Below are 12,005 nucleotides of genomic sequence, written 5' to 3' on the forward strand. Positions count from 1 at the left end.
AGTTCTTTCTTGTAAAGACCATATTGAGTGTGGAAAAAAGGTAATTGGGAGCAGTTTGCTAGAGTCTCTTAGTCCCGGTTTTTTTTTTTTTTACTTTTTCCTCCCCCTTCACTTAACTCAATCACAAGCAGACGTAATGGATTATGCTTGTATTCCAATTTCCCGCCTTCGAAACTCGGGCTAAGGCTTGTTTTACATGCAAGGTTTCATGCTTGTCCCTCGGCTTGTTAGAGCCTCCAGGGTTATTGCTCCCAACTTTCCTCCTTTAGTTCTCAACTTAAGGCTTCTAACCCTTCTGTCCTATGATGCCTTCCCCAGTATATATACAAGCAGAAAATACCGAGCCTGTCTCCAATACCCTCGTAGACCCTCAGAGATGTTGTAAAAGGCTAATTAACCAGGAGGGTTTATTGCAGCAGAGTAATGGGGCTTGTGCCGGGGGATAATACTGAAGAAAAACTTGCCTTCAGTTTCTGGGAAGTTCAGCCGCTCCTTCTTTCTCCTTTTCTCGGCATTCTCCCAAGAAGGAGTATCTTCTGATAAGCAGCTTTGTAGATTTAATAGCTAGTTGTAAGTTGCCAAACCAGACTCAGGTTAGAAATAGTAAGATTTATAAGGCCTTAGGGACTGATAGAAAGTTAATGAGAATTGATAAAAACTGATAAAACCACATTACGGACATGGAGCTTAGAGCGGGGCTGCCGCCAACGACGCCATCTTGGCTTGTAGTTGCAGGTTGAATCTCTAGCACAACATGCAGAGGCCTTCCAGCCAGCTCCCAAGACATGCTTCTAGTGCAAAATTGTGCAAGGACGAATGCCTTGTACCCTGAGGAAGACGCAGGGGTAACATTCATTCTGTCAGAAGTGTGGATGACAAAGACTTCCTCTGCTACTTTAAAAACGTTGCTTTCCAACCACCCTTTCCCCCCTCTTGATTATGCAGCTAAACAAAGGAATGATCCTATTGCTGGTGGAGTCTCAAACACTTCCTGGGCCAGTGCTGGGAGGAAAGGTTCAACACCCAGCTAGTCCAGGAGCAATGCCTGGTGCAAGTGGGATACATAGCTGCCAAGTTATCCCTTTTTTAAAGGGATTTTCCCTTATGCTGAATAGGCTTCCTCGCGAGAAAAGGGAAAACTTGGCAGCTATGGTGGGATAATCTGGGATGGCCCAGGTGGTGCTCTGCAGGTGTTGCTCTCCTGCAATCCTCAGCCACGGACCAGGCTGTGTGAGGCCGATGTAGAACAACACCTGGAGGGTACCACGTTGGCTCCCCCAGACTTGCCAGTAACCAATAGTGCTTAATCTCTGGGTCCTGATTCCTATGTCTCTTGCAGGAAAGCCCTGCTGAGTCTGTGCCTCGAAAATGCAGAGCTCAAGGAGCAAGTTGGAGAAGCAATGTTATCCGAGGGTTGGGAGAATGAGGATGAAAAGGAAGAGCAAGAGGACCTGAAGCTGGAGGTCAGGAAGCTGCAGGAGAAGCTGCACTCTTCGGAGATGGGGATTGGCCTCCTGAAAGAGCAGCTGGCTCTGAGCAGCCAAGCAGGTGGAAGCATCTTCCAGCAGCAGCTCACTGCTGGTGGGACCCAGGAGTCTGAGCAGCTGCGAGTGGCCTTGCAAGGCAGCCTCAAGGGGGCTCCCCATGACAATGCCCCACAGCGGCACTGCCCACGTCCCCAGAGTGCGGACACCAGCCTAAAAGAGACTCAGGTAACTCTGGATTACCTCAGAGCTGGGGAAGATCTGCCTAGGCTAGCAGCAGCTGCCATTTCTACTCCAGAGTTCTTCCTGTTTTATGGTTCTCTGGTCTGCTGCGTAGAACAGATTTTAAAAGGATATTAACTTCCATAATGATGTTGGGCAATGGCAGGATTTACTGTTCCAAACTGTTATTTGCAGTACAAACTTAATGCGCTTTGCAGTAAGCTTTAGCATCTGTTTAAGTGGGTAGTCCTTTTGCGAAATGTGTCTCACCAGGTTTGTGCAAGTCAAGTGCAGATCAAGGTAGAATAAAAGACTGGGTGTGGGCAGTGTAACCTACAAGGGATATTTCATGGGTCAGTTTAAAGTCAGCCCTGAAAACTCACATGTCTTTTCTGCTCTTGACTGATCTAACCCCTCATTTCTTCTCCAAAGGTGTGGGAAGTCAGACTGGGAAGCAACTCTTGGCAGCAGCTCAGGCAGCCAGGCCATCTTCTCCCCTCAGAGCTGCCTCAGTGCAAACAACAATGTCACAGGCTGCGGGGCAAACTCCTGGTTTCAGAGGCCACTGTCCTGGCTCAGGTGGCCCAGCTGGAGCAGTACCAGGCCCTGCTCAGTGAGTATGGTTGCACCCGATGTGTGGACATGGGTGAGGGACACTTAAATCCTAAGAAACAAAAAAGATGCTGGCTGATTGTCTGCAGAGAGTTCATTGTGACCTTTTGCTGTCTTATTTCCTGTCCTAATACGACACAAACTGTGGAGGAAGAGCCAAAATGCCCAAAGAAGGATTCCCCATTGAGCATTGGCCCGGGGGGGGGGCATGCCAACATTAAAAGGGAGGAAATGTAAGCAGCTCCAACTCCCCCCATTTTGGGTGTTGGTTCCATTGGTTTTTAAAGCAAAATTACATCATTATTACACAATAAATATATTTTAGCTTGAACTATCAACAGTTCACTTCAGTTAATTTCAGCTTGTGTGTAGGGTTCAGTGGCTGAGTTATCTTCCTTTTTGGAAGTGGAGATTTTGATCATGGGAGCACAGTGTTTCCTTTCAAGGGATGCAGCCGTTTAACCCAGAATCACACCATTAGTGATAATAATCCAAAAATGCTACAAGAAAGTGTTGTGGACGGTGTGCAAAGGCTGCAGGGAAGAAAGGGACTCCCGGTTTCGTGTGGGCTCTGCACCTGCCATTCTCTTCCTCAGTCTTTCCCTCAGGATTATGTTCCCATAAGGGGGCGGGGAGGGGGGCAGAGAGGTTGTGTCCTGGAATTTGCTCTCTAGTAGCCTTTGCCCTTCAGCCAAAGGCAAGAGGCTAGTCTTTTTGGCTTTCATTGTAACAGGTGAGCCCACAGGGCAGCAGGACGCCAAGCAGATACAAGTGGATCTCCAGGACCTGGGCTATGAGACCTGTGGGAAAAGTGAAAACGAGGCTGACAGAGAAGAAGCAACCAGTCCTGGTAACATGGAAGCCCCCCCCCCCCCGGATGGCTGTTGCTGCCCCCAAAGCCTTTTTGGAGTTCCAGCTGAGCTCTTGCCCCACAAGTGACCGGGGGCGGGGGGCTAAAGCAAAGCCCTCCTGATGCCAGAGTGATTCTAAAAGTGGGATATATCTAGAATGACCTTCTTTCTGCAGCACCCCTGTGGGGCTCAGGAGCCCAGTTATGTCCCCCCTTGTCTGCTGAGCTGGCAGCTTCACCCTTTTTTGAATGCCCTCTTTCAGGGAGGGTTTCCCCAGCCTCCTCCCCTCGCCCCTCTCCTTGCGAGTCTTCTGGGCTGCAGCTGCGCCGCCCCCCTGCCAAAAAGAGAGGTGCCTGGTAAGAGGATGCCCCCCAGCCTTAGTGGCCCAATGGAAAGTGGCCCAAGGTGACCGTCAGGCCAGCACCTTACTCACCTTGGGAGGCAGCAGAGGCGCCCTGCATGGTGGAAAGGCTCCCCTTCGGCACCAGGCACTCAGCTTCCACGCAAGCCTTGCACACAGCAAGCACAAGAAAGGCCAGTGCAGCGCCTGCCTGCCTGCCTGCCTGCCTTCCCAGCCTCCCACTTGTCTGCCCATTTCCAACAGCAAAGACTGGCGGACTTGGCCGGCTGGGCTCCCTCACCCACTTGCTTGCTTACTCCAAGGCTGCCTCAGCTCCTGGCAACCAGCACCCCCTGGCCAGCCCCAGAGGGAGGGAAAGAGGGACAGAGGCCAGGGTTGCCCACAGCACCCCTGACCATCATTCAAGGCACCCCAGGGTGCCATGGCACACTGGTTGGAGACCACTGGTCTAGGGACTATTTTATATGTTCATTGCATTGTTTTTAGCTGTACATCTAAACAAAATTAAATGCAATCCATGAGTTCTCAATCCAGAGTGTGGTCCAGGAACAGCCATAGCTGCCAAGTTTTCCCTTTTCTCGTGAGGAAGCCTATTCAGCATAAGGGAAAATCCCTTAAAAAAAGGGATAACTTGGCAGCTATGGGAACAGCTGCCAGGAAGTTGGAATTTGCAGCAACTCCCTATTGAGTGAATGTTTGGTGGAAAGGACCCTAATGCACAGGTGGGAACCCTTTTTGGAGTGGTGGAGCAGATCCTCATCTCCCTCCACCCTGTGCACCATCTGGCATTATGAGAATGCCCTGAGCTCCTAGGGGTGCAAGAAGAGGTTCTTCTTCACCAGCAGGACTGAACCCCATCAGCTGATGTAACATGTACCATGCCATACAAGAAAAGAGAAAAATATATTTTGAAGCTGCCAAGAAAATGGATTTGCAGCCCCAAATACCTTTGTCAGGGGCTCATTTCCTGGTTTCTTAATGAACCAATCTCAAAGTCTGTTAAGGCAAAATCTTAAAATCCCAATTTTGTCAGCTGGTGGGCGTGGCTTGGGGAAATGGCCTCGTGGGCCAACTTGCACCCCCTGGCAGGGTGGAAGCTCCCCCCCCCCCACCCTAATATCTCACCTTTCAGTTGTTTCCCCAGAATGTGAAGAACATGATATGTTCCATGAGGAGTTGAAGCCTAGGAAGAACATGCTGGGCTCCCCTCCCAGCCCATGTGACGATGCTGCCATTCTCCGCCAGCAAGTGCAGGACCTCCAGCTACAGCTGCAGAGCTCGCACAGAGTCATCCAGAACCTGCAGAGTCGTGCGCGCTCCATATCTGCCACGAGCGACTATGGCTCTGGGGGCGAGCACCCACTCCAGCAGAAGCCAGGCTATGCCCTGGGCTGCTCCACCTCCCACAGCATGACGGAGGAAGATGAAGGCTGGTTCTCAGACACCCTGGGCTCCTTCTGCCCCGCCAGCCTCCAGCCCAAGCAAGACCTGGCCAGGCTCATCCAGAGGGTGTCCCTGCTGGAGGCTCATCTGGGAGAGGGCAAGCCCAAGTGGCTGCTGGCAGAGGAGCTGAAACCTGCAGCATCCGTGGGGTAGGACTGAGGCAGAGTTCCAGGGGGCAGGGGGGGGGACTGGGAGGGATGGACCTTCACAAGGCATGCGGGAGGGCAGCCCCTCCAGTGCCTTCTTGCTCCTTCTTTGCCAGGGGTCTCTGTAGATACACTTGGTCTTCTGGATATCCTCTGGTATATATGCTCATGGCAGAATAGTCAAAGAACATTTTATTATTATTATTATTATTATTATTATTATTATTATTATTATCAACAACATTATTTAAATTTTTATACACCCCTTCATTTGCAGATCCCAGGGCCATTCACAAGATAAAATTACAAGATAAAAGCACAAAATACATAATATAAACAGGAACAAAAGCCCCCATAAAACATTAACACCTTCTTCCCCTCCCACAAGACATGGAAACGGATGTCGGATGTTAATCAGCCCAAGGCCTGGTTGGTGAGGAGCACCTAAAGTAAGGTTACCAGACGTCCCCGTTTCCCAGTTCCCTGACAAAATCCATCTGTTTAGTAGGAAGTTGAAAAGTGTCCCCGGATTCATTGAAAAAAATCTGGTAACCTTAACCTAAAGGTGTATAACCTCCCTGGGGAGAGCCCTGGTCTTATGAAATTAATTTGGTAAAGCCAAGCAAGAGTTGTGGATCCGGTCCAAGGTGTCTCTTTCCCCACTCAGGGGTGGAGCTCATGGCATCCCCCCAAAGTCTGGTGCCTTTCTTTCTCGCTGGGGGCTGAGTGTTCCTCCATCACTTGGGTGAGGGGGAAGCCTTGCCTCTCATGGTCCTCTCTTCTCCCGCAGGAAATACGATTCGTTGGTTCAGGCTCAGGCTCGGGAGCTCTCCCATTTGCGCCAGATGATTCGGGAGGGACGAGGAGTGTGTCACCTGCTGAAGCAACACTTCCAGGACACCATCAAGTCCTTTGAGGAGCTCCTGAGAGGCACTGACTTCGATTACTTCTTGGGCCAAAGCTTCCGTGAGCAGCTGGCACAAGGGAGCCAGTGGACAGAGCGGCTGGCCAGCAAACTGAACAGAAGTGAGTTTCCTCGGCTCTCACAGACTTCGAGTTTGAGGGTGTCTAGGTCAGGAGTGCAGATAGGGGCCATGGCACCCCCCTGAGAGCTGCTGGAACTGAGTTCCGGCAAGTTCCAGCTGCAAGAAGCCCTGCCAGTGGGGAAGTACAGGCTCAGCTTCCTTCCAAGACACCTGAGACAGAGGCATTAACATGACAAAAGGGCTTGAAGGCCCATCTTGGGCCTGGGCAGACAGAGGTTGCCATGGGGATGGGGGCGTGTTTGAGGTGTCATGAAAAGAGCAGGGTGTGCTGTGAAGTAGAAGAAGGGGAGAACAGACAGAAATCCATCTTTGGGAGGCTGGGTGCAGAGCTGGCTGGAAGACATGCCTTGAACTCCAGTGCTGCTCTGCTGTGGGGATCAAGTCCCTCAGCAAGCTATGACCATGCTATGACAGCCTCCACAGTCTTCAATCCTCCAAAGGAACACAAACCCTGGGTGGACACAAAGTCTGGAACTCCTGGAAATCTTTCTACCACTCAGCAGAGAGTGGGAGTGGTGCCCAACTTCTGTAACACTACTTAACTATCTGCTGTGGGCATTCCTTTGAGTTTGCAGCCTCAGTGAGTTAGAGTGGAATGTTCACTTACAGTTTCTGGAGTTCAAAGGCTTTATTCATGCAGGACAAGTAGAGATGAGAAAGAGAACACACATGAGTGTTGGCTTGATCACTAGACAAACAGTTCCCTCATGTGGTTTAAAGTAATATGTTCATTAGCTACAAGCTCAAGAAAAGGAAATGTTTTTGCTTTTCTCCAACAAGCAGTTATTCCCACCATACAGCTTGAGTGCTAAGGCCTAGAGAGAGTGTGTTCATGCTTATTTATTGAATATTTGACTAAGAGAGGTTTTACAATTACAGTAGCCTTTCCTAACATTGTCTGTGAAAAAGTCTGAAAGGTATACTGTATAAGAAGCTTTTTTTTTAAGGGTAGGGTCTTGTTGGAGACTTTGGTGTGACATCATTTTTTCTCAGTATGGAACCCACATTTTCCTCATGACTTCCTCTTTTGTCCCCTAATAAAGAGAGGGAGAGGGAGAAAAAGTAGGGAGACTGCAAAATCATGGACTAACCCTGTTTCTCTGAATTCTGTTTTCAGGGAATGACCTAAACATGGAGGACAAAACTAGTCATGAACTGCTTACTCTGAGGTAACTGTAGTAGATTCCTAGCTGCAGGCTTATTTTGACATTTTGAAATTGCCATACATTAGATGTGCAGTAAAATGGATGTGTTGACGTACCAAATTTGGAGTAAGTAAATTTGGTACATCTACACATCCATTTTACTGCACATCTAATGTATGGTAATTGTTTGCCACTTGGCAGACTGATACAGCTCATCACTTAGTCAATGGACGTCTGTATACAGTTTCTGTATAGTCCTCTGTCCTCCTGGGCAGAAGTGCCTGTCTGGCTCACAGAGTCCCCTCCCTATGGGCATAACTACCCCTCCGCTTCCTTTTTACTTGAAAAGTGTGTGTCACTCCCTCACTTGGGTCACGCCACATTACAATGCTTTTTAATAAAAACATCCTGCTTTACTAGCCTCTGGAGCCTCCAGGCTGAACCCTAGTATTGAACCCCAGTATTTCCGTAACACTTTGGTGTTAGAAGTGGGATGCCTGGTCCTCTAGCTCAGGGCTGGGACAAGCCAATCCAGTCCTGAAAGGCTCATCTAACGGAACACCTCGCACAACAACCGGTGGCCCTTATCAGTGTGGGGTCCTTTGTAGCCAACGCAGGTCCTGTCCTGTAATAAGTTCTCTACAAGGGAGAATTTGTGCTACAAGTGGACTTTGTGAGTTTGCTGGTTGGCAGAGAGGACAATGATAAGTGGGAAGAAAGAGATAGGCATGGTGTTTAGGTGGCAAGATGACACCTTCAACACTTGTGTGAAACCATTTCACCTGCTCATATTCCTTGTTCTGCCCGGTCATTAAAAGAGCAGAGAGTCCTGTCCTCTCCACACACACCCCGGCCCCTCGGGTGATGTGTCTTCTTTGGGGAGGTGGGAAGTCTATCTGTGGAAATGCCTTGTCCCTCCCCAGACTGAGCAAGGAGCTCCAGGAAAAGGAGCAAACCATCCAGAGGCTCCAGGCGAAGCTCCACCTGCGCTCCGTGACCCCTTCCAGCAGCCACACCATCTCTGAATCGCCCCGTTCCGGCAGCAGCACTTCCTTTCTCTCAGATGGCCTGGACGGCTGCTCTGACATGGAGGAGGGCAGCGAGCGTGTTTTCTACCAGGAGGACCCTAGTGAAAACCAGCCCCACAGCCTCCAAAACAAAGGTAGAGTCTTAAAGACCTGTCGCAGGAATGCTCTTCTCTCTCCAGGACTGCTGAGTACGGTAGCATAAATTGTGCCAGGCCCAGAGACCTCAGAGGAAAATGCAGCAGGGAATCTAGAACAGGCTTGGGGGTGCAAAGAGATTGAATCCTAGTTGCTCCAGTTCTACACGAAGGTGCAAGGGGGAGAGAACAGTCCCTTCTCTCCCAAGACAGCCTCTCTAAGGCTCTTCCCCACACTTGGGAAAATTCCACTGCAGACTTTCTCCACAGGGTGGGAGCTGCTCCTGGGGGGCTTTCAGGCACAGATATATGTACAGTCTTGCTAAAAACATTGCATGGAAAGTCAAAACTAAACTCACAGTAGGGTTCATGTGTCGGAGATTGCAAAAGGTTGCCAAACCGCTTTGAATGAAGGGCTGGAGAGAGGTGAAAAAGTAGATATTCACACAATGGGATCACTTGCTTTTAGAAAGGAACAACACCCAAATTACAAGTATGCTGGGGTGCAGAATGGAGAGCATTGTAGAAAAGGACTGAATACATGCCTCCTGTTAGTAATAGGAGAAGAGAAAACCTATTCAGAACAAGGGCACAGGATTTAGGTTGAACCACATAATGCTAAGTCTGGTGAACGTTGTTTTGTTCAGACATTTCCAAGTTCCCAAGGAATTCACAAAACCAGAGAGATCTTCTAAATCCGGCCCGCGGATGGCCCAGGAATCAGCATGTTTTTACAAAATGCATCTCTGGGTTATTTGTGGGGCCTGCCTGGTGTTTTTACATGAGTAGAATGTGTCCTTTTATTTAAAATGCATCTCTGGGTTATTTGCTGTGTATATGGGAGCATGCCTTGGTTGCATTTGAACCCCATTTCTGCAGAGGGAGGCAGATCATACCTGCAGTTCAGATGCTTGCTATACTTTTAATGCAATGGTTGTACGACTGCTTTTATTTTGTCTCTTCCCACTTAATATGAGCCACTCTGAGTGCACCATGTTTTCTTAATGTATAGGGTGAAAATTTAGCAAACAAACAAAATATGATCACTGTCCACATTTCCTCTCACTCTTGTCTCATTCATTTGTCATATGACCAGGGCTCCTCCCCTTCCCCCCCCCAGAGCTTAGCCACGATACTCTCCACATGTGAAAGCAAAGCATTTCACATCCTCTCTGTGTGGTTTCTTTTAGACTGTTATTCCAGCAAATCTTCTGCGCAACCATCTCCACCACCTCCTGCAGCCACATCTCCTGCTGCTCCAGCGGAGTCCATCCCAAGGAACCTACTTCTGTCTCCTTCGCAAGCCACCCAGCAGCCTTGCAGAGGTATGGTGGACCACATAAAAGAGAGTGGAATGGTGGGCAAATTGTCGGCGTGTGTGCGGACCTTTTCCATTTCTTTTCTTTAAATGGTCTTTTTAGTTATAACTTAATTGATGTTATGAAGATCAACATGCAGCATAGACGTGTTAGGAGCAAAGGAGGATACGGTAAAGAATATTCAGGGATCTTAATTGTCAAGGGGCTAAAGCAGGCATCCCCAAACTGCGGCCCTCCAGATGTTTTGGCCTACAACTCCCACGATCCCTAGCTAACAGGACCAGTGGTCGGGGAAGATGGGAATTGTAGTCCAAAACATCTGGAGGGCCGAAGTTTGGGGGTGCCTGGGCTAAAGCATCTCATTCACCGCCTCCCCTTGGGGCCCCTTTCCAGCTCAAGCCTCACTGCCTTTAGATGTGTCATAATACTGAAGACAAAATGTAACCACAACCTTTTCCCTGCATCTTCAACTTGTGGGGGGAAACTCCCATGGAAGAGAATGATTTCCAGGTGGCTTGACTTCCAATACTGCTTATTTTAGAACTTAACCCTTGACATCAACACCGACAGCTTTCCCTCAGCTGGGCTGCCTGCCATCCTGCACCTTTTTCTAAGTCAGTCCTTTGGTGAGGAGGGAGAATATTTCCAGTTTCACCACATCTTTGTAAATGTTTGTTTTTCTTCCCGACAAATATTATTTTATAAAGGTATAGGAGAAGGTGCTTCATTGAGGGTGTAGGCCCAGTCAAAATTTCCTGGGAACCAGCAGAGAGCCAATGTCATGACTTCAGAACAGGCACAATATGGCTGCATCTAGGGGAACCACTCAGAATCCTAATAGCAGAATTCTGCGCTAGTTGCCATTTTCAAACTGTCTTCAAGGGCAGCCCCATGCATAACACATTGCTGTGATCCAACCCAGAGGTTAAAGATAAAGGTAAACGATCCCTGACAGTTAAGTCGAGTCGCGAACGACTCTGAGGTTGCAGCGCTCATCTCGCTTTACTGGCCAAGGTAATCAGTGTTTGTCCGCAGACAGTTTTTCCAGGTCATGTGGCCAGCATGACTAAGCCACTTCTGGCGAACCAGAGCAGCGCACGGAAACGCTGTTTACCTTCCCGCCAGAGCGGTCCCTATTTATCTACTTGCACTTTGATGTGCTTTCAATCTGCTAGGTTGGCAGGAGCAGGGACCGAGCAACGGGAACTCACCCCGTCACAGGGATTTGAACTGTCGACCTTCTGATAGGCAAGCCCAAGAGGCTCAGTGGTTTAGACTACAGCGCCTCCCACATCCCTAATCCATTGGTTATCAGAGCATAAATAATCACAATCATGCTGTATCTCTCCTGGAAAGCCCACAGCTGACCAACCAGATGGAGCTGGTAAGAAGGACCCTTAGCCACCAAAGCCACAAGGCCAAGTTGGGATGGATAGATCAGCCATCCTGTCCATCCTGTGCACAAAAACTAGTCTGCCTCATCCCATTTATGGACAGCTCATTTTAGGGAAAGTTCTAAACTATCTAGGGACCCAGGTGGCACTGTGGGTTAAATGACCTGGCCACATGACCTGGAAGCTGTCTGCGGACAAACGCCGGCTCCCTCGGCCTATAGAGCGAGATGAGCGCCGTAACCCCAGAGTCGGACACGACTGGACCTGATGGTCAGGGGCCCCCTTTACCTTTACCTTTACTATCCACATAGCTTAGGTGAGGGGAGATGCTCTTTTGTGGAATCAGTCCTTCTCGTTGAGCAGATTTCTTGAGCACTCGCTGAAGAGGCAATATTGTGTCCTCCATGCTGCAGCCAGCATCTTTGGAGAAGAGCCCACTTGGTGCATATGTTTGTCTCTCAGCTCACCCTCTTAACCTTCTCTCTCTCTCTCTCATTCTGTGCCTAGGGCTCCATCCAGACTTTTTGTCCAAGCCAGCTGGTTTGGTTTCCTTTGCCTCCAGGCCCTGCTCCTTCCTGCCTTTGGGGCCTTCTCCTCCTCCTGCCCTGGCGCCACTCCTTGGCTGCTGCAGAGCGCCAGTTTTCTCCCTGGCTGAGGCCCAGCAGGAGCTGCAGATGCTGCAGAAGCAGCTGGGAGAAAGTGAGCGCTTGGCCTCCCTCCCCACCCTCCCGCACGTGGCTTGCATGGCTTGGTGAACAACCATCTTCTGCATGCCCTGACTTCACCTCTGCTTAGAGCAGGGAAACTAACCACCTCCTAG

At 49.5% G+C, this 12,005-nt stretch overlaps 1 protein-coding gene across 13 annotated transcripts in view; it reads left to right on the forward strand.

The window, feature by feature from the left end:
• The window catches only part of PDE4DIP (phosphodiesterase 4D interacting protein), a 104,195-nt gene that overhangs the window by 79,225 nt on the left and 12,965 nt on the right, over positions 1-12,005 (forward strand). For 6 of the 13 annotated variants that reach the window (XM_088674833.1, XM_088674832.1, XM_088674834.1 and 3 more), the window contains 9 exons: positions 1,340-1,712; positions 2,139-2,319; positions 3,052-3,168; positions 4,663-5,122; positions 5,910-6,145; positions 7,283-7,334; positions 8,234-8,472; positions 9,663-9,797; positions 11,693-11,884. In XM_088674833.1, coding sequence (XP_088530959.1) covers positions 1,340-1,712; positions 2,139-2,319; positions 3,052-3,168; positions 4,663-5,122; positions 5,910-6,145; positions 7,283-7,334; positions 8,234-8,472; positions 9,663-9,797; positions 11,693-11,884 — 1,985 coding nt within the window. The remainder of the gene's footprint in view (positions 1-1,339; positions 1,713-2,138; positions 2,320-3,051; positions 3,169-4,662; positions 5,123-5,909; positions 6,146-7,282; positions 7,335-8,233; positions 8,473-9,662; positions 9,798-11,692; positions 11,885-12,005) is intronic. The other 7 variants (XM_035102110.3, XM_060276543.2, XM_088674831.1 and 4 more) reach the window with 3 other exon arrangements.

The sequence above is a fragment of the Zootoca vivipara genome, chromosome 7 (genome assembly GCF_965207765.1).
Source record: "Zootoca vivipara chromosome 7, rZooViv2.hap1.1, whole genome shotgun sequence".
In the NCBI taxonomy this organism is placed as follows: Eukaryota; Metazoa; Chordata; class Lepidosauria; order Squamata; family Lacertidae; genus Zootoca; species Zootoca vivipara.